General features: G+C 49.9%; 12 protein-coding genes across 12 annotated transcripts; 4 read left to right on the forward strand and 8 right to left on the reverse strand.

The window, feature by feature from the left end:
* Nucleotides 1–658: 658 nt before the first annotated feature.
* Nucleotides 659–2,494, forward strand: FMAN_00922 (uncharacterized protein; the record flags this gene model as incomplete). The annotated part of the gene is made up of 1 exon (XM_041828953.1): nt 659–2,494. The coding sequence occupies one exon, from the start codon at nt 659–661 to the stop codon at nt 2,492–2,494; it is 1,836 nt and encodes a 611-aa protein (XP_041676255.1).
* A 465-nt stretch (nt 2,495–2,959) lies between these two features.
* On the reverse strand, nt 2,960–4,441 carry FMAN_00923 (uncharacterized protein; the record flags this gene model as incomplete). Its single annotated transcript, XM_041828964.1, has 1 exon — nt 2,960–4,441. One exon carries the CDS (start codon nt 4,439–4,441, stop codon nt 2,960–2,962), a length of 1,482 nt encoding a protein of 493 aa, XP_041676256.1.
* A 397-nt stretch (nt 4,442–4,838) lies between these two features.
* Nucleotides 4,839–5,877, reverse strand: FMAN_00924 (uncharacterized protein; the record flags this gene model as incomplete). The annotated part of the gene is made up of 2 exons (XM_041828975.1): nt 4,839–5,176; nt 5,232–5,877. The coding sequence occupies 2 exons, from the start codon at nt 5,875–5,877 to the stop codon at nt 4,839–4,841; spliced, it is 984 nt and encodes a 327-aa protein (XP_041676257.1).
* Nucleotides 5,878–6,638: 761 nt separating this feature from the next.
* FMAN_00925 (uncharacterized protein) lies at nt 6,639–7,580 on the reverse strand (the record flags this gene model as incomplete). The annotated part of the gene is made up of 1 exon (XM_041828986.1): nt 6,639–7,580. The coding sequence occupies one exon, from the start codon at nt 7,578–7,580 to the stop codon at nt 6,639–6,641; it is 942 nt and encodes a 313-aa protein (XP_041676258.1).
* Nucleotides 7,581–8,131: 551 nt separating this feature from the next.
* Nucleotides 8,132–9,874, reverse strand: FMAN_00926 (putative cytochrome P450 51 (eburicol 14 alpha-demethylase); the record flags this gene model as incomplete). Its single annotated transcript, XM_041828997.1, has 3 exons — nt 8,132–9,268; nt 9,326–9,523; nt 9,626–9,874. 3 exons carry the CDS (start codon nt 9,872–9,874, stop codon nt 8,132–8,134), a joined length of 1,584 nt encoding a protein of 527 aa, XP_041676259.1.
* A 2,485-nt stretch (nt 9,875–12,359) lies between these two features.
* FMAN_00927 (uncharacterized protein) lies at nt 12,360–13,595 on the reverse strand (the record flags this gene model as incomplete). Its single annotated transcript, XM_041829008.1, has 2 exons — nt 12,360–13,483; nt 13,538–13,595. The coding sequence occupies 2 exons, from the start codon at nt 13,593–13,595 to the stop codon at nt 12,360–12,362; spliced, it is 1,182 nt and encodes a 393-aa protein (XP_041676260.1).
* A 2,423-nt stretch (nt 13,596–16,018) lies between these two features.
* FMAN_00928 (uncharacterized protein) lies at nt 16,019–17,627 on the reverse strand (the record flags this gene model as incomplete). Its single annotated transcript, XM_041829019.1, has 3 exons — nt 16,019–16,361; nt 16,415–17,022; nt 17,079–17,627. The coding sequence occupies 3 exons, from the start codon at nt 17,625–17,627 to the stop codon at nt 16,019–16,021; spliced, it is 1,500 nt and encodes a 499-aa protein (XP_041676261.1).
* A 429-nt stretch (nt 17,628–18,056) lies between these two features.
* FMAN_00929 (putative NADH-ubiquinone oxidoreductase 12 kDa subunit, mitochondrial precursor) lies at nt 18,057–18,519 on the forward strand (the record flags this gene model as incomplete). The annotated part of the gene is made up of 2 exons (XM_041829030.1): nt 18,057–18,282; nt 18,362–18,519. 2 exons carry the CDS (start codon nt 18,057–18,059, stop codon nt 18,517–18,519), a joined length of 384 nt encoding a protein of 127 aa, XP_041676262.1.
* A 387-nt stretch (nt 18,520–18,906) lies between these two features.
* On the forward strand, nt 18,907–19,548 carry FMAN_00930 (uncharacterized protein; the record flags this gene model as incomplete). The annotated part of the gene is made up of 2 exons (XM_041829041.1): nt 18,907–19,234; nt 19,292–19,548. 2 exons carry the CDS (start codon nt 18,907–18,909, stop codon nt 19,546–19,548), a joined length of 585 nt encoding a protein of 194 aa, XP_041676263.1.
* A 291-nt stretch (nt 19,549–19,839) lies between these two features.
* Nucleotides 19,840–21,217, reverse strand: FMAN_00931 (uncharacterized protein; the record flags this gene model as incomplete). The annotated part of the gene is made up of 2 exons (XM_041829052.1): nt 19,840–21,024; nt 21,095–21,217. The coding sequence occupies 2 exons, from the start codon at nt 21,215–21,217 to the stop codon at nt 19,840–19,842; spliced, it is 1,308 nt and encodes a 435-aa protein (XP_041676264.1).
* An 812-nt stretch (nt 21,218–22,029) lies between these two features.
* Nucleotides 22,030–23,268, forward strand: FMAN_00932 (uncharacterized protein; the record flags this gene model as incomplete). Its single annotated transcript, XM_041829065.1, has 1 exon — nt 22,030–23,268. One exon carries the CDS (start codon nt 22,030–22,032, stop codon nt 23,266–23,268), a length of 1,239 nt encoding a protein of 412 aa, XP_041676265.1.
* A 196-nt stretch (nt 23,269–23,464) lies between these two features.
* Nucleotides 23,465–24,781, reverse strand: FMAN_00933 (uncharacterized protein; the record flags this gene model as incomplete). The annotated part of the gene is made up of 5 exons (XM_041829076.1): nt 23,465–23,847; nt 23,899–23,966; nt 24,016–24,392; nt 24,457–24,561; nt 24,614–24,781. The coding sequence occupies 5 exons, from the start codon at nt 24,779–24,781 to the stop codon at nt 23,465–23,467; spliced, it is 1,101 nt and encodes a 366-aa protein (XP_041676266.1).
* Nucleotides 24,782–25,041: the final 260 nt, after the last annotated feature.

A 25,041-nucleotide genomic window follows, 5' to 3' on the forward strand; every position in this document is an offset into this window, starting at 1 on the left:
TGGGCCGAGCCCCATCCGGTCTTCGTCTTCTTTTCAAGTCCATAATCCGAAGGATTTCATATCCTCAACGTCTAAAATCTAGAACTCTTGTTTCCCTTTCTTTGTGCCCCACGGGGATCTCTCTTCTTCTCTTGTTCTTTGCAGTGCAGGTCCAAGGCTTGATGTCTACACTCGCAACTTGAGCTCTTATTCGATTCGTTACACATTCCTTTCCTGACCTTGCGTTCTATTTCTGTCCTATTCTGAACATTTGGCTACTCGCCCATTCAGGTTTCGATTCTACTACTTATCTTGGACATATTTCACTGCCTTGTTCGTGACTGGGTGGGCGACTTCAACGGCCGGCTTTCATCTAGGTCTACTAAAGCCAGATGAAGAACATCCACTGAAACGTCCGTTTGAGAGCACTTGCGATCACCATTAAAGAAATACGGGCAATTTTCCCTTGTGTTACACTAACTGGCAAAGCAAAGCATACAGTCTTAGGCCTTCCTTTCAGCCCAATCCGCTCTCTTCGACCTGGTTTGTCGTCCACCGGATCCTTCATCGTTACATTCGCAATTCCATAGTAACAGCTTTGGGTTCTCGACTGGCAACTTTATTTTTGATATTGCTTGATTCTCTCGCGTACATACCTTCATTTTCACACAATTCCATGATGTCTGGTCCAACTCAATCAAAGATGCTGGTCGTGCCGCCAGCACTGAACTTGCGCCGAGCTAGCTCTTACAACGCCCAAGATCGTGGGCCTGTTTCATCAACTTCATCCCGTTTCAATTTCAACCACCTATTCTTTTCACCGCCTGCTTCTCCGGCACTTCCAGCTCTGGTACCTCGACCTCCAAAGAGGACCTCGAGCCAGATCTTGGTCGCTCGACCGAGCCGAGTCTTTCGACGACTTTTCCTTCTCGGTATCCTGCTCTCGATCACATACCTTGTGGCATTGGCTTTTCAGAATCCAGATGCAATTCCAGCGGCAGTCTGGCCTTATTTTGCACAAGAGGAGTTTGAGATGGTTGGCCAAGATGCCTTTCCAGATTTCCCCACGCCCATTCTTATCAACGACATCAAAGGTCGCTCGAAGTGGACCGTCTTTATACCACCAAACGGGGACTTTCCCTTGACTATGGACCAGTATGCAGAGATGGGCAGTCAATGTCGAGAGGTTTCTTCCCGGGCAAGAGATATTCATCACAAGGCCCCGATCACCGAAAAGGCCATCATCAGCTATGATGCTAAAGATGAATACTATATCGACGTGTATGATGCTGAGAGATCAGGCCTTCTAGCGCCCTACAAGAGCATTCGTGCCAAAAATAAGGGCAAATTTGTTGGCGTGGATAAAAAGCACCTGAAGCACAAGCCGGTGTGCGAAAGCACCATGACCTTTGTTTTGGAATCCTCAGATGCTGGCCTTGGCAACACACTCATGATGCTGTGGACCTTCTACGGACTAGCAAAGCAACTTGACCGTGAGTTCTTCATTGTGGATAAACGCTGGGCCTACGGACCCTGGACCGAGATTTTCGAAGCTCCTCCTGTCCCTGACTGTCGTCCTCCTCCTCGACACCACATGGTTCCTTGTCCTTTCCAAGCTCGCCACTTGGTCGTTTCCTCCGCGACAGCTAAGGAGGTATTCCCGGCGCTGCTGGCCCAAAACCATCGAGTTGCAGGAACCGAGGATGGATTGCGGGATCTCTTCGAACTGGCTCGTATTGGATATGAGGATCTGTTTATCTTGAGTGATGAGGATCAGGCTTATGTCGACGAGCGTGTGACTGCAATTCAAGCAAAAGCCAACGCTGAGGGTAGTCTCATGACGCATATACCCATCGTTGGGCTTCACGTTCGTCATGGTGATCAGCATCCACTCGAATTTCAATATCGCGATACCTATATCCCGGCTGATGTCTACCTTAAACAAGTCACCCGTTATGTGGACGAGTACTACAACATGACAGGAATGGAAGATAACACGCAACGCCGGCATATTACTCTCCTGGCTTCGGACGACCCCACAGTTCATGAGGAGCCTGAGTTTTCTCATACCATCCTTTCCCAAGATCGAATTCGTTTAGCTTCGAAGGGTGCGATTGCCCGCGCAAGTGGCAATCATCATTCACTAAATAACTTTGTTGAAAACACGTTTGGTTGGGAGGGAGGTTTCTTTGCTCCCCTTTTCTGGAATCTTGGTGTTGAAAGCAAGAATAATGCGGCTGAAGCACCAGCAGGAGTCAATGTCGATGGTGTGAATGAAGAAGCCAGACATATGGCACCGCCTTCTGAAGAAACGCTCCGACTCCGTAGTCTCGTCGGCCGAGCGTATATGATGGACCTGGCCGTTCTCTCGGAGTCGAGTGATAAGATTGTTTGCACCGTGAGTGCCTCAGGGTGCCGCCTGCTGGCCGTGATGATGGGATGGGAGGATAGCATGGAAAATGGGGGCTGGCATAACGTCGATGGAACGTATGGTTGGGCAGGGATCGACTGGTGAGCTAAAGACAAATTTTCACTCTTTCATTGAATGCTTTCTCTTGTGTGAAAAGTCTAAAGGGGCATAAGGATAACGGTAAGACGTACTTGATGTCACAAGCATAGGATGGTGTTGGCTGGCGTTGATTCTGGGTAGCAATGAGATACCAATTTTTCCTCTTTTACTCAATAAAAATGTATTGCAAAGATGGTGTTCAAGTGTGTTTGGGTTCTTTCTTCATCCTGGTGTATAAGATAATGTTTCACATCAGTGAGCAAGCAGACAATCGGGCATCTTGTGAGGTATGAAAGCATTACTAGCAGTTGGTTGAGCCATAGTCAATGTGGTATTTTTAGGGTCCAAATCCAGAATCAAATCATCGCTTGCCCAAATCTTGGGCTACACCTTAAACGCCGTCTACCTACCATAAACCCAGCTGCCTTTCCGGCAACTAATATACACCATGGACTGGTTTCTGCTCCCTCATCAGTCATCTGTCTCGATACCGATAGACGAGTTCTTGAGCTCAATCTCTGCCCTGAGCTGCTTGATGGTCTGCTCAATACGAGTCCGGAGGATCTTGTTTGTAGTACGGGCCAGTTCTTCTTGCTTGCTGGTAAGCTGGTTCTTCAGGTCGTTAATGAAAGACTTGACGCCCTTTTCTTCGTCGCGCTGGGCTCGAGCATCCTCGTCCAGATCCTCATCGTCGTCGTCGTCATCATCGTCATCCGAAACTTCCTCCGACTCATCCGACTCAATGCTATCTTGGAGGGGCCCAGGGGTATTGGCCTGCGTGGTTGTCATTGGCGTTGGAGCATCCATACCGGTAGCGGGAGTTTCATCGCCCATTTCCCCGAAAGCGGCCTCCAGATCGGCTGCAAGGTCATCGTCGCCATCTCCGAATACATCTTGGCTCTGGAAATAGTCCATACCATCATCATCCATATCGCCTTCGGCATCCTCGTCTCCGCCGTCCTCGTCCTCGTCTTTGCTCTCGTCGACCCATTCCCAGCGCGTAGAGCCGGCTTTAGCATCCTCGGCGAGCAGGCGTTCGACTTCTGCTTCTTTATCCTCAATCTCCTTTCGACTAATGGTCTTGGCAAATCGCCGGTTCACACAATCGTGCATCGGCGGCGTTAGGCCGTGTGGCCATTTGAAGTGTTGGTCGATCATGCTTGGTAGAGGTGTTTGTCTTGCTTCAGCTTCGTTGGAAACTTTCTGGTAAACCAAAAGCATTTGGCAGATGTCTGCAGACTTGAGAAATGATTTGCGATCCCATGTCTTCATCGCTTCTGTGACTGTAGGCAGGTCCACCATAACAGCAGCAAATGGTTGGCCTTTTACTGACACGACCGCCCTTCGAGAATCCTCTTCAAAGAATTTGAGTTGTATGTCTGCTCCTCCCTGGCTCCGAGGAACACCCATCCTGCCATTCTCCATGCACGAGCGCACATAGTCACAATGCTCTCCTGGTAGCATCCTCAGGACAAACTGTTCCTCTATCGATGGGTCCTTCTCCCGATCACTCGCCTCTGAGTCATAGCCATCTCCTGGCGGATGTACTGGTGCGCGTCCCTTTGGCTTCACCACGACCGTTGGAGTGAGCCCTGACTTCGTTGGCTTTAGTTTTATTTTTGTTGTTGGATGCGCCGAGCCTAGCTCATCATCTAGTTCGTCGTGTGCGCGCTTTTTGCTCTCGACGAGTTTCTGTGTGGGCTTGGGTTGTCGGCCAGCTTTCGTCTTCACTGGGGGTTGTTCCGCAGGCGTTGAGGGTTGCGATTTTCCGATCTTGAGCTTCACTTTGCGGCTACCTTCCGTCGGAGTTGGAGTCGGAGCAGCTGGCCCAGCCGGGACCGAGACTGAAGGCGTCGCATTCGCATCGGCGACGAAAGACGAAGACCGGCTAACGTTGAGCTTCAGTCGAGGTTTTGCGGGTGGTTGGCCATCCTTTGGTGTCGGTGTCGACATGCTGCAAATGGAGAGCTTAAGGTATTCACGATACTCAATCCAGGCGAGGATAAGCTATGGCATTCGATCCTTGTGACTCTGACGTAGGGGGGAGAAAGGGTACAGAACCTCACTGATTAAGTCGATGCTTGAGATGATGCGAAATGTCCTTTTATTAAAGTTGAGGTAGGGACGGTTGGGAAATTGAAATGGAGGAGCCGCGCAGAGCGCATCTACCTAGGTAGGTATAGACTAGGTCCACTTTTACCCGCTGGCCATATACTGTCAGACTGTATCAGGCACCTACCTCATTGTTGAAAATGGAAATCATGAGTACATAGTATGTTTTTTTTCCCTCTTGACAGTGATTCGCTAAGCTGCAGTCAAAATACACCAATGTTCTATTTGATCTGTCCATTCAAGCTTGCTTCAAAAATTGAAGGGTCCGTGTTTTATTGACCACAAGAACTTCTGTTGCTGAGTCTATCACATCTTGCCACGATGTATTGCGGCAAGTTTCCTCGAGACTTGGTTTCTTTGCTCTGCTAGTTCTTGTCTTTGTGTTGGATGCGCGCTCGCGAATCGCTTGAAGCAATAGCTTGGCAAGTACCGGGTCTCGTTGCCCTTGTTTCTTGAGGTAGCTAATGATGAACTGGTTCTCTCTCATTTTTGTGGTCTTGTGTTCGCGGTTCCAGCGCTTCGTCGAGTTGATTGCATCGTTAACGCGAGACTCTAGAGTCGACGAGCTCGGAGGGGCTTCGTCATAAGTTAGTGTTTGGAAATCTCAACGTCCTGGGCCAGATTGACTTACTCTGCTGATGGTGGGCACTTGAGGCGATATCCGTTTTTGCCTTTCGCATTGCTCGTGTTTCTATTCCAAGCAGAGATCGGCTTGTCGGAGGCTCATTGCCCCTGACACCTGCATGTCGCGAGGCGTTAATCATTCGACCTGATATCTCATCTATTTTCGTTCTTGCGTCCTCCAGTTGGTTGTTCCACTCCATCGCGGTATCACTCATGGCCTGCTGTAACCTCTCAATGTCCGCTCGTGTCGCAGGCTCACGGTTATGCTCAACGCGAGCCATGTAAGCCTTGACTGTTTGGATCTCAATCATCATCTTCGTCATTCTTTCTTCATTCTGGCGTCTGAATTCTTGATCATCAGCGGTGCGGAAAACGAGCTGCTGGACTTCTTTTTCGAGTCGACTGGCAAGCGAGAAGACAGTATGGAGGTTGAGTTCAAAATGCATACTCGCGAGCGCCTCTGCTTGTTTTAGGAGTTGGTTTTCTTCACATTTTGGACTGTTTGGGGTTGTTTGAGTAGACGAATATGCAACATCAGGGAAGGGTTTCGATACAGTGAACGCTGGAGCAAAGTTGGCCGAGGATTGACTCGAAGGGGGCGACAGAGGTGCACCAGTTCCCTTAGGAGCTGATCGGTGGCGGTTCTGGCTCATGTCGAAAGCAAAATAGGTTGCCTTTTTTTTTTTTTTTTTTTGAAGAGAAGCGAGACAGGTATCGATGAAGGATGCTCATCAGAATATAAATGGCCTGGTGGTGATAGAAGGGAAAAGAGGGCAGGAGACGTGACGCCTCCCTGGGATTCTAACTATTAGGTTGTTTGGCTTTCCCATCTACCTTACCTTCCCCAAGGCAGGTACCTACTTACCTAGGCGTAGAAAAATGCCCAATGCCTTAGTACCTAAGGTACCTAGTAGGTTAGTAGGTATTGAGTATTTCCTTCTAAGTAAAAGTGCTCCAAATTTATTATCGAAGAGTGAAGGAAGGAAGGAAGGGGCGAGCTTTGGAGAAGGTTCAGAGAAAGGTACAGGAGGCATGGAAGAGAAGCTTCTGAATCACGTACAACACGTATCTTACCTTGCCTGCTGAGGAATCTTAAAGATTCGCCCCAAGGTGCCTATACAGCTCGAAAGCTATCATCTTCGACTTCATCTGATAGGTAAGGTTAGTAAGTAATAGGATGTACTTAGCATCGCATTCTGTAAGGTAACGTTGAGGTGTGTTTGTGACAAATGGGACCCTGTAGCCCAGCGAAGCAATTACACATATTCGATCTTGACTCGAAGAATTTACAATTTGAGCATATGCAAATGCCGTACAATGATGAATAGCTCGTTTCCTGCTACAATAATGAATGCACTCGCGCGTGCAGGGCCAACAGCTGTATTACCCAAGCTCCTTCGCACCATGGCCTTCATTACTCAAGGTCACCAATAACTTCAGCATCTTTCCCCTTCAATCTCTCCTTACCAATCCAGTCCATGAATATACCGACATCCTTAGCTATCGCCCCAGAAAGACCTAGCTTCTGCGCCCACATAGGCACCAAGCCTTTCGCATCAGATGCTGTCCCCATCACCCATTCCAAGCTTCCATCGCCTAATTCTCTTACCCTCTCAACACTTGTGTAAGCCGCCCGAATTGGGCCATCGTGCTTGGACACGTTTGTTGCGTCGTCACCGGCCCGGATCGCGATTTGAACAACAAGGAACTCCTTGCGTCCACGAACAGCAGCTGTGGCTTGTAGGACAGGAAAGACACGCTTTGACAACGGCCCAGGAAGGTCATGGACAGACTCTTCATGACGCAGTGTCCAATCAACCCAAGTTTCGCCGTTCAGCTGAATCTCAATGCCTGAGCAATCCCATTCCTGTAGTCGCTTGAAGCTCACCACGCTTGGCGTAAAGGTCTTCTCCGCCTCACCATGCTTCTCCTTGAAACATCTCAGAAACTCATCCCAATCTGCCGTGCCCTTCTCTTTCTTTGCTTCGTGAGTACTCCGTCGAAGCGCCCAAAGCTCTGACTGCGCCTTATCAGGTGGTATCCCAAGCCCAGGGTTCTTCTGAGCGACAACCCCAAGAGTCTCAGCATCAACAGTACGCTCGAATACATGAACAGAAGCGGTAGATCCGTCGTATGTTTTGACTGTCTTGTGTTTCCAGAGATCACTTGTGGACTGGAGTTCAGTAGCAGGCTCCACGGAAGGGATCTCGGAAGGGACGGAGTTCAGAAAAGGCAAGGCTTCGAGAATAATTGAGGAGAGAAGAACCTTGAGCTCTCCTGGTTGTGCCCCTGCATCTGGAAGTTTAGAAGGGCGTATGCCCCATAGGCGGACAAGAGGGCCATATGACTCGTTCATGATGTCTGGATGAGGTGCTGGTCTCTGGCTTTGGTCGAGAGTTCTGATGTAAGTGGTATTGATAAACAGTTGCTTCCATGTAAACAGGTCGGATTTTCGTTATAAAAATAATTAAAGAGCAGAAACAGAGCTGATGATAATGCTGGTGAAAGACGTGTCGCCAGTCTCCTCGCAAAATAACAAAGCTACCTCTCAGACTCCTACTGGTATGAAAGCAGCACAGTCGTCATTGATGGCGCTCAGCTTGGTGGGGTCCAATTGCCAACTTCCGACTTGGTATGCCCCCATGAGATCGACTCACCTAGCCATCAGATCATCACAGTCAGGGGAAAGGATGCAGAAAACTGTATTGATTCATAATTTAATCGTTGCTAATTAAAAATTTATAGATTCTATCGCCAGATCTTTGCTGGCATGGCATGACCATTGACTTCTTTTTTGGAAAAACCAGCCCAGCCATTACAAAACACTCAACTCCCGAGCATGCCCATTGCGTTTGCCGCATATATACAACTTATTTCGTGTTGTCTCATCATTCTTTCGGGCCAAATCTACTGCTGGCGTCTTTCCCAGTGAATGTTGGCGGGCTCCAGGGGTCGCGAGAAAAGCGAGGCGTAGTCGGTGTCGATTAGAGTGTTGCCGCCATCCACATTACGGAACTTGAACTCACGCACAACCTCAGCAACAATTGTCTGAAGCTGGGCGTTAGCAAAGTGCTCGCCAATGCAGCGGTGGCGACCAGCACCAAAGGGCAGGTAAGGAGAGGCGGAACCCTTGCTGACAAGACCGTAGCCATAGTCGATCTTCTCTTCGTCATCGCCACGGGTAGCCATTCTAGGGAAGTTGGGAGAGTCGACCTCCCATCGGTGAGGATCCCACTCATCGGGGTTGGGGAAGTAGGCCGAGTCAGTAGCGCTGACACCAGGAGCGGCGAGAAGAGTGTGCGAGGTCGGGATGGTGTACTTGGTTCCAGGGACAGGCATGGGAGACTTGACGGCGCGCATGATAGAGTGGATAGGAGCGTGAAGGCGGAGAGTCTCCTTGATAATGGCCTGGTTGAGGGGCAGCTTGGCAAGGTCGTCGTAAGTCAAGGGAGGCAAATCAGCACCGAGTTCTCTGACCTGCTCTTGGTACAGCTCCTCCATGATGTGAGGGTACTGAGCGAGGCGGAGCATGATCCAAGAGCTGGTAGAAGAAGAAGAGTGCTGGCCAGCCATGAGGAGAGCAATCATCATGTGGGCGACCTCATGATCAGGGACAGGGGTGCCGTTCTTGTAAGTAGAGTTCATGAGATGCTTCATCATATCGTGCTCGGTGTCGTCGTTGTCCTTAGCACGTCGCTCCTTAATGGTGTCCATATAAATCTTGGCAACAGTGCGCTGAGCGTGGTCGCGCTTGCGGTTCCAGGGGAGAGGAGCCCAGTGAAGCATAAAGTTAATGGGAGTGAAACCCATATCGAGATCATGGTAGAGAGCGGCCAGAGACTCGTCAAACTTGTTACGAATGACGCTGCCCTGGAGGGCATGGGAGGCAGTGAAGATGGTGATCTCGGCCATTTTCTTGGGAATGTCGACAATACCGGACTTGCCCTTGAAATCGGGGCTCTTCTTGAAGTAATCGCGAACCTCTCCGGAGATAATTGGCACATATGATCGGAAGGCTTCGGTCGTGAGGGCGATTTTCATGAACTAGAGGCACTTCTATCAGCATGTTTGCTACACAAGGATCGGATTGTCGTCTCTAACCTTCTTCTGCTCCATGAGTTTGGCATTGGGGCAATCGTACACGACATCCTTGCCGAAGACAGGAGTAGTGAGAACCGTGTAAATCTCCTCGGCAGAGACATCCTTGAGCTTTCCGTTGAGGATGAAGTCGTTTCCAGTGGGGCCAACAGCGACAGTGGTTTTCTTTCCAAGGAGGATAAAGGTGAAGACATCGCCATGCTAGCGCATAGTCAGCGTTTGGTCATGCAGGTTTTCTGGCACCTTGTGCGTCCGTTCGAGATTCGTCTCCAATCCTGGATTTTTTGGGCTTGTTAAACGTACCTTGGCGCGGTTCTCCCTGAAGAACTTAGGGGGGTCCATTCCGTATGTGATAGTGCTTCCAACGAAGGGGAACCAGTGGAAGACCAGGGGTGGTTCATTGCGGTTCTTGAAGAGTACCTGGTTGAGTACATTGAGGACGACAGAGAGAACTATGAATGCTCCGAAGCCAATTCCAATCTGCTGGGCCAGAGGAAGCTCCTGATATTGTTGCGCGAGCGGGTGGCTCGCAAGTTCTTGGAGGAGACCCATGATTGGGTTTTGTAGGAGAATACTAGGGTTTTCGTTCCGTTTCGAAGGATGGAATCACTGAAAAGAAGTAAAGAAGAAGAAAGTATTATCCACGGCGCCAGGAAGCACAAGAATTCCCAATGGCGAGTCTGTAGAAAGTAGAGACTGACAGGAAAATGAAAGGGAATGATGGCGAAGGAGATTAACTGATATGTAATTGCGACAGACCCCGACGTCTTTTTTTCGGACCGGGGTGTCTTAGCAGGTAGAAGAGACCCCACACACCTGCCGAGCAAAAACAGCCAACAGCACGGTACACCGCCTGCGCTCTGTCGAGATTAAGCCCGTAGAATTGCCTCGCCCCCTGTGTGGTTCACAGTTTACAGCACTCCTGCTGCCCTGTAAAACGGAACCCGATGTGGACGGTTCCTGAAAATAATGGGGCGTCATGCCGTCCCGCCACGAAAGGGTGTGATATGATTGGTTCAGGGATGCGGATTCGTATTCGCATACACTTTGTGGTGCCAGATCTTGAGCCCCTCCATCCCTCCTTTTTCGCATTCTTATCTGCCCGCCAATAGAAGTATTTCTTTGTTTGCATTGATTGCTTACGTAGTGCCTAATATGTATGTACATTCTGTAGATGCCCCTAGGTTAGTACAACTGATCGCAGGCTGTGCCAAGGATAATGGATTTGACCAGAGGTCAGATCTAGTGAGTTTAAGTCCCCAATCTGTATTTTTATCCTCCTTTCGACAATAGAGCTTAAGGTAACAACGGTCAAACACCATTGTCACGTGAGGTTTCGATGTAGAAAATATTATTTTCTCCCTACTAGCTAGTGTTCATAATTCACCTCACCTTGCGGCCCTTACTTCTCTGCCCCTTGTTGAAAGACTGAACTCTTAAAATGGTCCGATGAGTTGGATCACGGAGTTTCTGATTGGCTTCATTGCTATGGTCCGAATAAGAACCTGACTCTTGATCAGCCGTGAACTAACCGGCTATTAATGTGACGATTCTCGAATCATTTTCAGGGTCCTCGATGAATAAGACCATATTGTTTATTGGTCAATGGCTTTTGACGTGTCCAGGATGATAAAATACGGATCAAGGGATTTATCAGTATTCACATGTTGACCTGCTACCTAATGGTTGATGGAATTCTTGCAACAGTAGAATACGATTCATTTTTTTGGAAGAGCTCACAAAGTACTGCATGTTTCATGACCTCAATTGGAAGTACAGATGACCATTGATTTAAAAAGGTTGCTCAATTCAAGGGCCACTTCTAAGACTGTTGTGATAGTAAACGTTTGTTTTACAAATTTCGAGACTACAATACCACCGGAAATGCTATCAAATATCCAGAAGCTACCCCTGAAGTCGCCGCAATTAACAATTAAAAAAACATATCATGTTTGTTCCCAGCCCCGGATCACCCCGATCACAGAAACCATCGCCTATGATGCCCCGCTTAAGATGGGCTGACGCTCGCGGGGCTCATCTTGTATGAAGACGTAAAACGCCGCCCGACTCCCTTCCGTATTCGCGAGACGGAACGGTCAAGAATAGTCCCAGTCACCGGGGGCCTATCCGTCCCGGCCGGCGCCGAACTGACGTTTACGACCCGGGCGAGGGCTGTGAGAAGGACCGGCATCTGAGGATAACAGCGGGTTTGAGGATCTTTTGGCATTTTTCTCTGTCGATAGTGTTACAGACCACACGGCATCCCCCGATGCCAGTTGCGAAACCACAAGTCTCATAAGTGTCAAAAAAATGCTCAATTCAGAAGACGTGAAATGACTGCCATGTCAGGGCATTGTCAGTACAATAGTGAACTATCAGTTTGATAGGGGTTGTTGCGCCTTAAAGGCCAACCTCGTCTGTCACTGAGCCTGTTCTTATCGCTGTAAGAGAAGTCCATGAGACGCCCGTACATATTTCTGTTATCGTGAACTAGTTGGACTGTCCACGAGGCCAACAAGACGGCGGGTTTGACCGACAAATTCTGACTATATGGTGGTCAACAATACTGTGCTGTATACAGTCGAGGCTCTTCCTGGGGAGTCCGACTTATGATTCAAAAGAGCATGTGTATAACTATTTTTTTTTATTCCTGTGCCCTAAACTATGAATCGTGAAAATCATGAGGGGAATATTACCGACGCCTGTAATCAGAGTATCAGAGTATCTACCAAGAGCAAACACAGACTCGCCAGGCAATAAAATATGTGAGTGAGTAAAAGGCATGCCAAATTCTTCATGTATCCCCATAAATGCACGCAAATTGCATCAATGCTCGAAATCCGCCTACATATAGTGAGCCGTCAGGTAACATAAACGTGGACGTTGTCTTGTTAGGTCCGCCGCGTTACCTATGTCGCAACTATAACCGTCAAGGCCGTCTTACAAACTCCAACTCCCAACAAATCTCGCAACCCTCGTGATATATCGTCTGGACTTATCATCGAAACGACAGAAGACACTTAGAGAATCATGTCTTCTAAGCAACGATGCTCTTTCCGACAGCACCCCATCGAAGTTTACGAAGTCCACTGCCCGAAGATCGAATTACTTCCTGACCGCAGGATGCTGTTTCGTTGACGCTTCCAACGCTGGCAGCCAGCGCCTCTTGCTTGCCGACCTCACGACCGATAACATAGCCAGCACCAAACCCCACCACAGATACAAGCACGACAACTCCGGCGCTGACAACCCATGTGAGAAGGGTTGGTGAGATGCTGGTTGGCTCTTCCATCTGGGCAACCTTCTTTTTCTTAGTAGCCCGTGGGGCCGTCGGCGATCCGGAGCCGTGCTTGCCTCTTTCAGAGGTTCGCGAAGGGGATCTTGCGGGAGAGCCCCGTTTGCGGGGTGGAGATGGGCCCGCGGGTCGTTGGGCTCGTCTCGGCTCCGCAGACAGCTCTGACTCCGGTACAAATCGGAGTTCCATGGGTTGGCTGCTGGGACCTACACCTGCGTTGGCGGTCCTTTGGGCCTCTACTTCATCCTTTGACTTGGGCAGACCCCTAGCAGCATGCGCGCAGGAGAGAAGAGTAGTGAGGGATGCACGAAGGGCCGCGTCGTTCTCCTCACGGACAGCTGGGGACATAAAGCTTGGGCCCGCACGGTGGGGCCGTGTCTGCGATCGTTGGGTGAAGGATGGCCGTGTAAGACCATTATGAGGATGAGGAGGAGGAGCGCTTGGGATGGCTGGAGCCGAGTCTCTTCGTTGCGTTGATGGATGAGTGAAGGCGTTTGGCTGAGGTCGGAAGATAGGCTCTGTAGGTTGATCGGACACATGTCCGAGCGCGGTGACGTTATCACCATCCGACTCGGCCTCTGAATCCACATCCGCCTCCTCCTCGGACCGCTGAGCGTTCTCGGTCGAGCTGGTAAGCAGGTGATCATCTTCACTATCGCTCTCGTCATATTCCTCCTGGCTACTCAAATCGGCCGCGTTCACATTATGAATAGCAGTCTGCTGTTGAGGGAGCGATCGTGCTGATTGCTGTAATCGTCGTCGGCGCACATATGGGTTCCCGACGCGCAGGCCGGTAGTAACAATCTCATCACCGATGCTGGACAGGGAAGAAGATGAGGGTTGCGATGCTACTTCTACCCAAGATTCTAGAAAAGTTAGCATACAAGTTTTGACAGTTTGACCCACGGGGTGAGACTTACCATCGTGACGTCTCTGTGAGGGAAGCCCAGGACTCGATCTCGCTCCATTCGGAGACATCTTATTTCCTTGCCAACTTTGGTTTCCTTCTCCGTCCATTGTTCCTCCTCTTTGCGCTGATAAGATCGAAGTTTGCTGAAAGTTGAGTTGTTGGGACGTACGGTATTCAAGTTCCGAGGCGGAGCACAAGAAGGCACGGGACTCGATATGCTACCTAGATCAAGCAGCGCAACTTCGCTTATCTCTTGGCTATGGGGTGATGTTATTCAGGAGGCGGCCGAAAGGTTAAAAGGTGGCGAAGCACAAGAAAGACAGATGAAATACAAAGTGAGGGTATAAAAAAGATAGAAAGTAGGTAAGTAGCGAGCTCTTGGCCAGCGAAGTCGGGGCTGGGGGAAACCGTTGGTAAAGTGCAGTCAAGTGCCTACGATTGTTTCTTTGTCACAGGCACGAGAGCACGTCTCGCTGCCCAGTGATAACGACTACCTAAAAAGTAACGGTACTTGTGATGTGGGTGGGGAGACAGTGCGGGCTCGGGGCGCATACTAGTAGATAGCTAGGTATGAAACAGTCTCCATCTGGTGTAACAGTACGGAGTAATAATGCTGTAACGATGACGCTCTGCTTGTTGCACACTGTATATCTGTGGTCGTGAGAGCGGTGAAGCTCCTTTCTACAAGTATCGGTACATTAGCCCCCGCGTTGCCTACATCTGAGCACGCAGCACGGAACACTACTAACTTTACGGTCATGAGTACAAGGCGGGGTTTAGATCACCCAAATAAGCTTACAGCCGACCTCCCAAAAGAAATTCCAGCACCGTAAAGAGAATTGCAGGCAGATGGAAGAGGAAAGGGGGCTGGCTGGGGCTGCTGATAGACGTTAGGTATCCTCCGGCCTATGTTCTTAAATGTACCTCGTAGTATTTACTTCGTTCAGCTTGACCATGTTTCAACATGAAAGAAAGTCTTTCGATGCCTCTTATGATATCCATTGCCGACGTGGATAGTTGAAGACCCTCTACTAAGCTCTGGGCTCATAGACCTGTCGACTTTTATGGATCTGCATTATGCGTGAAACAAAGAATCATGGAACAATACCCCGGACCATTTATTCCCTGTCGACCTTCAAAGTGATGGCGCAACGATCATCCAGCCACCGCCTCAGTACAACACGGCAGCCGGGTCAAGCAAAACCTGACCTTGTTAATTATTACAATACTTTATGGGTTTGCGTTATCTGTAGCTTTTGAATAATATCAGAACTGGAGCCTTGGATTAAACGTATCGTGTACCAACCGGGAATGGTTAGTACCTTAGTTACCTGTATATCGACTACCTACTAGAGGTAGGTAGGTAGGTACTGTACTAGGTAGCTTGACACCTCACCTCACCATACCTAGCAGCTGACTTTCAAGACTGACCTTCATCATGTTCTTTCCATCTTTCCCACCAAATGCGCCTCGATTGTCAGTGTTCAAGCACCATGTTGGCATGCTCACGCGTAAGTAGTATATCTCGAGACTGGTCACTCCGTCCCCACCGTCCATCTGATTCGCGGCTTATGTGACACAGCCATCACATGCTGCACATATCAATTTTTGGCCTGCACGTTTTGATAGGCTACAGCTGCATCCTGAAATGCTGCAACAGTACCGTGGGCAGTATGTTATGAATGAGATTTCTACCCCTGTGCTATACTCGACCCCAAGATGGACTCATACCCCTAACTGAGCGTTTTGTCCAGAGTGTCATATGTAAAGAACATATGATCTCCAAGACAATATCATACCGCTGCAAATTACTCACTAAGGTACCCAAGCTACTATACCTTATACTGCAAATACAGTCACTCATGGAAGGACCCCTGGGACGTCATTGAGAGAAACATAATTCAACTTTTATTGCGCCCCTATAATCGAGATGTGGACTATCTCGTTGCTACATAAATCGAAAGAATAACGGCAGTGGTATACTCACCAACATCAAACGATGAAACAGTGTACGTGGTATAAGAAATCAAGATGGTTTAGTCGTCAAGGCAGGAGATCGTCGTCAACTGGTGCTGAGGTTAGGCATAGGCATGGTCGTATCTTTTCGAAAAGCCCCCAGGGACCCTCAAGAGCGTTCGCGAGAACCGACTTGGTCCACTCCACAATGTCTGGAAGACAGAGGGAGCCTCTTCCCAAACAGTGGTTTAACAAATCCCTCAGAAGCCCACGTGGTGTCTGCCTTGAAGACAGGCTTGATCAAGAAGCCAAAGGCACCAGGAAGGTGCTTTATGAAGATGCCACGAGCCCACGGTCCCTCAAGTGTAATAGCCCCCAGGTCTATAACTGCTTTACGCGTGTGATGCGTATTCTCAAAGCCCACTACTCCATAATGGAGTTTTGTCTTGTGTTGAATCGACAGCCCACAAAAGCCCACTTATTGGTAAACCCGCCAGAAGCCCTCAGTTCGCAACCGTTGTGCATCAATCCACGCTTAATCGAAAGAAATCTTGGAGCCAGAGAAAGTGGTAGGAGTGCGGTTAGCACCAGTACCGAAGCTACCACCACGACCACCACCACGGCCGCGACCACCACCGCCACCGCGACCACCTCCACGGCCTCCGAAGCCACCACGGCCGCCACCGCGACCACCTCCACGACCACCACCAAAGCCGCCGCCGCCCTGTTGAGGTCTGCTGCTAGCATAGTCCAGGCGGACGCTACGGGACATACGTCCGTTGCCAATAGGGGCACCATTCTTGGCCTCAAAGACCTGCTTGGCATCCTCGACCGAGTTGAAGCTGACGTAACCGAAGCCCTTGAGGTTACCGCTATCACTGTTCAGAGTTAGTAACAGGAACGCAGAGGCAGAGTCAATATTGCTACTTACGGGTCGGTAGGGAGGCGAACGCTGGCAACTTCGGCGACATCGCTGAAGAACTCACGGACAGTGTCCTGGTCGACATCGAAAGGAAGGTTACCGACGAAGAGGGTATCACTCTCAGGGCTGACAGTGTCACCATGACGCTGGGCACGGTCGGCAGCGCGAGACTGAGGGTTGGCATCAGCGGGACGAGCGTTGGCATAGTCGAGGTTGATGGCACGGCCCTCAAGTTCAACACCCTGCATGGTCTCGTAGGCCTTGGTGCAAGAGGCAGCATCATTGAAGTCGACATAACCGAAGCCACGGCTGCGACCAGTGCCCTTCTCAGTCATGACGCGGGCGTTGGCAAGACCCTCGATGTGCTTGAAAGCCTCGTAGAGGGCATTGTCGTCGATGGACCAGCTTAGGCTGCCGGCGAAGAGGGTAGTGGCCTCATCAGTCTTTGTCTTCTTGGCATCCGCATCGCCATCATCCTCAGCCTTGCGCTTCTTTGAAGGAGCCTCCTCGGTCTTCTCAATTTTGGCGCCGGCCTCCTCATCAGAGTCGCTGCTGTCACTGTCATCGGAGTCATCCTCAGAATCGTCGGAGTCGGAGTCGTCAGAAGAATCGGCCTTCTATGTATGGAGTTAGTAAGAAGTAGTTTCAGTATATAGAGTTTGGGTGTACGAACCTTCTCGGCAGCCTTGGCCTTGGGCTTCTCCTCTTCACTCTCATCGTCGGAGTCCGAGTCAGAGTCGGAACCGGAGCCAGACTCAGAGTCAGAAGACTCAGCCTTCTTGGCGGGAGCGGCAGCCTTAGCAGTACCGTTAACCTTGGTAGCCTTAGCCTTGGGCTTCTCCTCCTCAGACTCGCTGTCGGAGTCGGAGTCGGAGTCTGAGCCAGAGTCGGACTCAGATTCAGATGAAGACTCAGCGGCCTTGGCCTTGGCCTTGGTGACAGTCTTCTTAGTAACCTTCTTCTCCTCCTCAGAGGAAGAAGAGTCGGAGTCGGAAGCCTCAGACTCGCTCTCAGACTCAGACTCGGAAGAAGACTCGGGCTCGGCCTTCTTCTTACTCTTCTTGGTGTCCTTCTCCTTGGTGACCTTCTTGGCAGCAGCCTTAGCAAGCTCCTTGGACTTGGACTTGGAGGACTTGGAAGGCTTGGTGATGCCTCCAGCCTTGACGGTGCTGAGAGGCTCAGTAACCTTGGCCTTGCTCTCCTTTGTCTTTGTCTTAGCCATTGTGATTATGTATTAAGGTAGAAGGGGGTAAGAGGTGGTAGGGAAAGATGAGTGTCTAGACGGGAGAGAATGAGTAGGGGAAAAAATGGGAAGAGGGCGGATGTAGAAAGCAGACTTTTAAGCTGGTGGTTGGACTCTACTTTTTTTTTCTTACTTTTTTTTTCCTGCCGTCAAAATGGTGGGGCTCATGAGGGCGGTGAGGACCTTTGAACTGACAGGGAAGGTGGTCGATGGACTTGTGGGTCTGACCTTGCCTGAGAATTCAGGTCGCTTATTATTGGACATTCAATTCACCTAGGTTGAGCTTCAAGCTACTCGGACATCCCAAGTTGCCGATATCGACTGAGTCCCATTGTCAGCCTTGCGCGCTGTCCTTCGCTACAATTCTATAATCTACTCATAAGCCAAAAAGGCAGCCTTAGATTCACCATGCCTACTCCCGAGTCCGAGCAATTTAAGGCTCAGAAGCCCACCGTTCCTCCTACATTCAATGGCGTCGATTACGATGATACTAAAGCCTTCAAGGCTGCCGAGGATTCCCTCATCCGAGAGCAATGGGTTGGGGCCATGATGACTCGTCTTGTCGGAGAGGAGCTCAACAAGTGCTACGTTCGAGAGGGTGTCAACCACTTGGAGAACTGCGGCCACCTCCGAGGTCAGTTTGTTTTGATATGGAGCTTTCCCCGAGGGCTGCCGAGAGTACGCTTTGGGCGTCTACTGACTTTGGAGACTAGAGAGGTATTTGCAATTGTTGAAGACGAACAAGATCAAGGGCACCAAGTTCCTGCAACAAAACTATGTCGACCAGAAGGATCAAGAGCTTGATCTCGCTGCCAAAGTTCACACTAGCGACAAGATTGCCAAGCTCAACCACGGCCGATTCTCATCGTAAGACTTTACTTAAACCAGAATCTGAGTTGAGAAGGAATTGCATGGATGTGATGTTTGGATGAGAGGGAATTATGGTCTAGATATCATGATTTGAGTGTCTCGGCTCACCAAAAAAAGGGTGAAGCAATCATCTGACCTTGTATGAATTGTATATATCAGGAAGAAACGAATCAAAAGAACTCATAAGGAAACTACACAGTTGCACCTGTGAGGGCCAATGCATATTAATTGTAGTTCAACATTTTGGAGGCTTCCAATTGGGCGCAAGGCTGACATTTTACATCTTCCGTCACCTCTCATTGGCCCTCCACCAATTGGTCGTCCAAAAATTCTCCAGAGCATCAAGCCTTGTCACACTTCATCTCCCACCAACCCACCACCAGCAATCATGATGTTCTGCGCTCGGTGTCTGCGCGCCACCTCCTTGCGGCGCTCGCAGCCGATTCTTCGACAGTTTTCGACAACGACGAATTTCCGTTCCACAGAACCTCAACTTTCGACTCCCGTTACAGCGCCCGGTGAGGCACAGAAGGATGTCCCTGCTGCACGATCATCGTGTGCACCGGGAACTGTTCTTAATGGCTTAAACTATACCAAGGGTGGACAAGACCCTGTCGCAAAGAATGATGACGAATACCCAGAATGGTTGTGGTCTTGCTTGGAAGTCTTGAAGAAGAGTGCCGATTCGGCGGATGCCGATGCTGGTGACGAATTCTGTATGTTTTATACCTGATATCGTACCGCAAGGCAAGACATCACTAACGACACTAAAGCCAAGTCGAAGAAGCAAAGAAAACTGGCAGCCAAGCGTCAAAAGACCCTCGAGGCCAAGCTGTTGGCTGAGGGTAATCTCGAGGCTCTGGCTCCTAAGATTCCTCTTCAACGCCAGTCTATTAATATCCTCGGAGAAGAGAATCGAGGAGTTGAGCATAACATTGAGGCCGCACAAAAGCGAGAGGAGCTTAAGAAGGCGATGCGAAAGGAGAGAAGGGCCAAGATCAAGGAAACCAACTACCTCAAGTCTATGTAAATTTGAGACGGTTATCTATATATGTACACCACCTAAGAGTATGTAACTCGACTATACCATACCGTGGCATTAAGAAATGATTCAATAGATTCAACTCATGACCAGCATTATCTCACGATAAACACCAAATCCCCTTGACTACTTCATACTGTGTGATATGTCGATTCATATTTGTCTCGAATATCCTATCTATTTAACAATCGCATGATGCTCATCTCATTATGAATAGCATAGTTTGATCATCAAACTCTTTGAGAGAGCACAGCTCTAGGGGACTAACGTGTATGATGCTCACAGAGCACTCAAATCCAGCGGTACACTGCTGCCTCGTCCTGCCCTATATTTTCTTGTTCCACCTACAAAGTCCCTGGGTTTCGGGAACAAACCTTCATCCTTGAACTGCCACCTAGAGTCGTTGATCACAATACGGGCCCCACCACCAACACCGGGCGTTTGTGCTGGCGAGTGCTTCGGGCTTGGGGATTTTGCTCCATTGGCTGTCAAAGTGAACATACTTGGATCCAACATGGACTGACGAAGGGATGAGCCTCGAGACCGTGTCGTTGGTGGCGGGGGTGAAGGTGCGCTCGGAGGTGCTGGTACTGATCCAGAAGGTGGAGGTGGGGGAGGAGGAGGCGCCGCGCTTGGAGATGCTTGACCAGCGGCGCGAATGGCAGCTACTGCAGCAAGTGATGGTGTCGAATGTGATGCTGCAGGCGGAGGAGGCGGAGGAGGCGGTATTGAAGATCGTGAAGCCGGCGACTGACTCGGTAGAGGAGGTGCCGCAGAAGGCGGAGGAGGAGGAGGAGCGGCAGGAGCCGATGCACTGTTTGATGGAGGAGGCGGAGGAGGCGGTGGAGCAGGAGGCGCTGAAGATGGTGAGGGCGCGGATGGTGGCAGAGACATTGACGAAGGCTTTCTTGAGGTTGGCAGGGGAGGTGGCTTCTTTCCTATAGGAGGAGGAGGAGGCTTGGATCCCACTGGTGTCGTCTTTCTCAAGTTTGCTGCTCCTCCCAGAGGCGGTACTGGAGGCCCTCGCCCAGGGATTGCTGGCGCAACTGCTGACGGAGGCCTTGGTGCGGAGCCGACTGGAGGTTTGGGTGCTGAGGTAGTAGATTCAGGATCCGATCGATATGAAGAATCAGCATTTGCGCCTGTGTCAATGCCTCCCCTGCTCTTTTTCAACTTGGGCATCCCACCAGCGAAAAGACCACCCAGCTGCGGCGCGGCATCCATGCCTGCCGTCGAATCGCGAGATCCTTGATCACTATTACTCCTCGCTCGTCCTCCTGGGACCGGTGGTGCTAGGCCTCCTGGGGGCTTAGGAGCACCACCCAAGCCGGGGACAGGAGGTGCGCCGCCAACAGGTAGAGGTGCCGACGAATTTGATGTATTTCCAACTTGAGGTGCTGAACGGTCATTGGTGACAGCTTTCTTGAGGGCTTTGCCTTTGTGGATATCTGAGAGAAGTGCGCCCTGGAGAGTTGTCAGATTCTGGTCAAGCTAACTACAGCGACAGACGAAGGTATGCAGTAAATGAACATACTCTGTTGCCAGCCCCAGCAGGCGGACGGGCAGGAAGACCTCCTGGAGGAGGTGGAGGCGGCGGAGGAGGACCACCCATGGCACCAGGCGGCGGCGGCGGAGGAGGAGGTGGTGGTGGAGGCATCACGGAGTCGTTCTATGTCCTGAACTGCGTGGGATGGGGTGGTTGAGGTTGTTTTGCGGAAGAATAAGAGATAGTCGGGGTCTTCGGACTTGGACAGTGGGGTCCCGACCTTGAGTTTATATACAAGTCCTACGACACAGCCTGGGGAGGCAACAGTGAATGTGAAGACCAGCCAAGGAACGGTTATATAAAGGTCAAGGTTGAGCCCAAGGTACTGGATCAGTTTGGATACCCCAAGGCGAGAGCCACCTCATGTTTCGTCATGGCCAATGGCACGCGTACGCTGCATGGAAAGAATGGAAGGCAGCACCGCTACTTACAGTGGACACGCTGGGCATGGATGGTCTGGGCTTTGCCCCGCTTTGTTCTAACCCAAAGTTCCTGAAGATATCTCAGGCTTTGATTGTTTAGAGCTTCACTGATGCGACCATGACAACATAAGCCAGAAAAAACGATTCATTTCACTGCATTCAGGATGACTATAGGTACTTATCTGTAAGAGAGATGAGCAGTATTGCAAGCACAGCACCTGGTCCTGTTTAGGTATTCAACGGGCGATATGACTTATAAAGTTGGCTTCCACTAGAATTTGCATGGAGGTGGGCAGCCTATCACAATCGCTAATCACCAACAGGTGGGGGCTTCCCGCTCGCGTATCATGGCTGCGAAATTCAAAGTCGGGTTCTAAATAGCATCAACGACAAACAAGACCGGAAGATTTTTACTTAAGAAGGACGTGGGCAATCGGGGATAAAGAAACGGCTGGGGCTCCTAGAAACCAAAACTGGCCATCATCTCTTGGACACACAACCATGTCACGAGTCGGTACCCGGCACATTGGCAATATCTGCCATCGATGCGCGTTTACACCAACACCGACAATCGCAAACCAAGCCTTCATCAGCGGAACACTCCTAGCTGCCATTCGCCATAGGAAAAGGACAACGATAAAGGGTCCGCGTGCACGATGGGCTGCGACCGCATCAACATACCCAGACCTCAATATCCAGCCGGCCGATGCCGATAAAGTCCCTCGACAATTGACTGATCCGACACAACTGGCAAATATCGTAGAGAGCACAAAGGAGAAGTTCCTGGCCACAGATGGAATTCCGGCGAAGCAACTGACGACTGCGGCCCTTGAGACGTGCCTCAAGGCTGCTCAAGCCCTCCAACCTCAAATCCACAGGGCCGAGGCTCAGTCGCGGACGTCCACATCAAAGCTCATGGAGTTGGGAGCAGAGCGAACTGGCCAAAGACCAAATTCTATGGACCCCCAACTTGCCGATAGCGTCAAAAAGATCTCGTACTCGGCCTATGCAATCATTTCGCAGCCCAATGTCGAGATAACACCCGCCTTCCTTGAACTCTACGTTGCTATTCAGGCTTCGCTAGGCCGGCCTGAGTCGCTTCCAGCCGTGTTCGAGATGTTTGCGACCAAGAAGAAGCCGGTCGTCAAGAATGGAGTGGTCCAATACGTGGCTTCAAACCCCAACGCCGCAGTCAAAGCGATTGAGAAAGGCGTCGCCGATATGGCTCTGCAGACTGCTATTGACGCCAAGAATCTAGATTCAGCACTGGGCGTTGTTGAAGCCTCCTTCAGTCTTCCAGCATTCAAACGTCAGAAGCTGATCAAGCACTCCACTACCCCTGCTCTCGCCCTCGGCTCTCTTCCCTTTGGTATCTTTGGTCTTGCTTCAGCATATGCGGCCTACTGGCAGAACACTATGGATATATCCACAGCAACAGGCCTCGGCGTTGCTGGTATCTCTGGATATTTCTTGGTTGTGGGATCAATGGGTATGATTGCCAAATTAAGTAACAAGGATCAGATGAAGCGTGTGACTTGGGCGCCTGGCACACCACTGCGTCTCAGGTGGCTGAGGGAAGAGGAGCGAGCTGCTATGGACAAGATTGCTTGTGCCTGGGGGTTCAAGGAGCCCTGGAGGCATGGAGAGGAGTCGGGCCCTGAGTGGGAGGGTCTGAAGGAGTACATGGGTTACCGTCAGATGATTCTCGATCGCGTTGAGTTCATGGAGGGCATGAGTTAGTTTCTCCGCTGTTCCCTCCAGTGTATATCATATCTGTACAAAAAAAAAAAAAAAATACATGGATCAAACATTCTATGCTCTCCCCGAGTAAGCTTCACCCATAGTATGACTTTAGATGGTTGACAAGACGAGAAGAAAGAGAAGAACAACGTGTATAGACCTGAAAGTTTGCCACATACCCCTTGCCCCAGACTACCTATGGGTTGGCCTCTGGGTTAACCTCGTATGTGACACCATACTCAACAGTCTTTCTTATCACACCAGCAGCACTTGCCAACGTGGACGGCGTATCAGTTCTTTCTAAAGAGCCCAATATGACTTCCTCGCTTGCTTCATCGTTTGGAAGGACGACACTTCGTGTAAGACCTTGTGCACTTCTAGGCCCAACATAAGGATTCCAAGCTCCAGTCTGAACTCGAGTTCCATCTATGCGTTGAGAAACACTGTGTGAAGATTTCTTTGAATTAGGGAAGCATGATGGGAAGATGATAGCGATGGGGATACGGCACATAGGGAGACATGTGCAGATAATAGCTAAATTCTGTTCGATTATAGTCCACATGGTGGAGCTAATTTCGACTAGAACACTGTCAGTGAGTTCAACTTTGTATTTTCACACAAGACACGTACATGTCGTATCAAGAGTTTTGGTTGCCAGATCGAGGGTTGTCATGCGCACGATGGATGTCACTATAACACTAAGTAGAATGAGTTCACCTAGTACTTGTCTGGCCGGATTTCACTTACACACCGCCGCCCATGGTGAGAACCATCATGAGTGCACGTTTGTGCGCGACGGGTAGTTGGCTTATCCATATAGGCTGTATTGGTAACATCAATATCAAGGTATCGGTGCCAATGGAAAACCCAGCATTCGCGTGCCAGTTCTTGTTGAGGCTAATGCAAGTTGACTGGATAGATTTGTCCCAGGCACCGCTGAGCGGCTGGCACTGCCAGATTGACAAGGCTGAGGCTATAGACATATAACAGGCAATGGTACCTATGAGGGTATAGCAACACCTGTGGAACCATTTTTGGATAAATATGCGGAGATATAGCAGGAGTATCGATATTTTGGCGAGATTCGCAGTGAGTTTGTAGAATATCTGGGCGACATAGAATAACTAGAGGAGTTAGAGCTATCATTAAGTGAATTGTTGTTGAAGTTATGTAGTAGATGCTACTCACCTTGAGTGCCATCAACTTGTCATCTATAGTCAAGGTTTCAATATGACGACCAAATCCGTAGCTGCAGGACACTACCATGACAGTTTGTACCGTCAAGGCCGAGAACTATTTCGTTAGTGTCGGCCCTTTGTGAGTACCAGTATCAGGCATGACTTACAAAGGATATAATGATGGTTGTGTCATCCCAACCCAGACTCGATCGCCTGGCTACACGGCTCCAAAGGCGGGAAAGGATAAAGATAGGCGTCACAACGAAGAAAGCAACGCTTGGGGCGTAAATCAGCACTGCGTTGCTCTCGCTTGGGATATCCTCCGAGATCATCATGGACAATTGAAGACGTGAGGCATGTGCTCAGTGCTATAGTAACACTGAGACGCCAGCACCGTGGAGAAAGTGGTCCGGAGAGGGATGATTTATAATGAAAAGTTTGGCCCCTTCTGGGTCTCTTGACTTGGCTTCGGTTTCGACCGGGGGCACTGGAAACAAGACTCTGCATGCTTGTTGCTTTTGTGCACGGGGTTAATGGTATACAATATATTAATAACAGGAAAGACCTCCAATTATGGCTCTTGATATCCAGAGAA

Source organism: Fusarium mangiferae (assembly GCF_900044065.1).
Source record: "Fusarium mangiferae strain MRC7560 genome assembly, contig: FMAN_scaffold001, whole genome shotgun sequence".
Classification (NCBI taxonomy): Eukaryota; Fungi; Ascomycota; class Sordariomycetes; order Hypocreales; family Nectriaceae; genus Fusarium; species Fusarium mangiferae.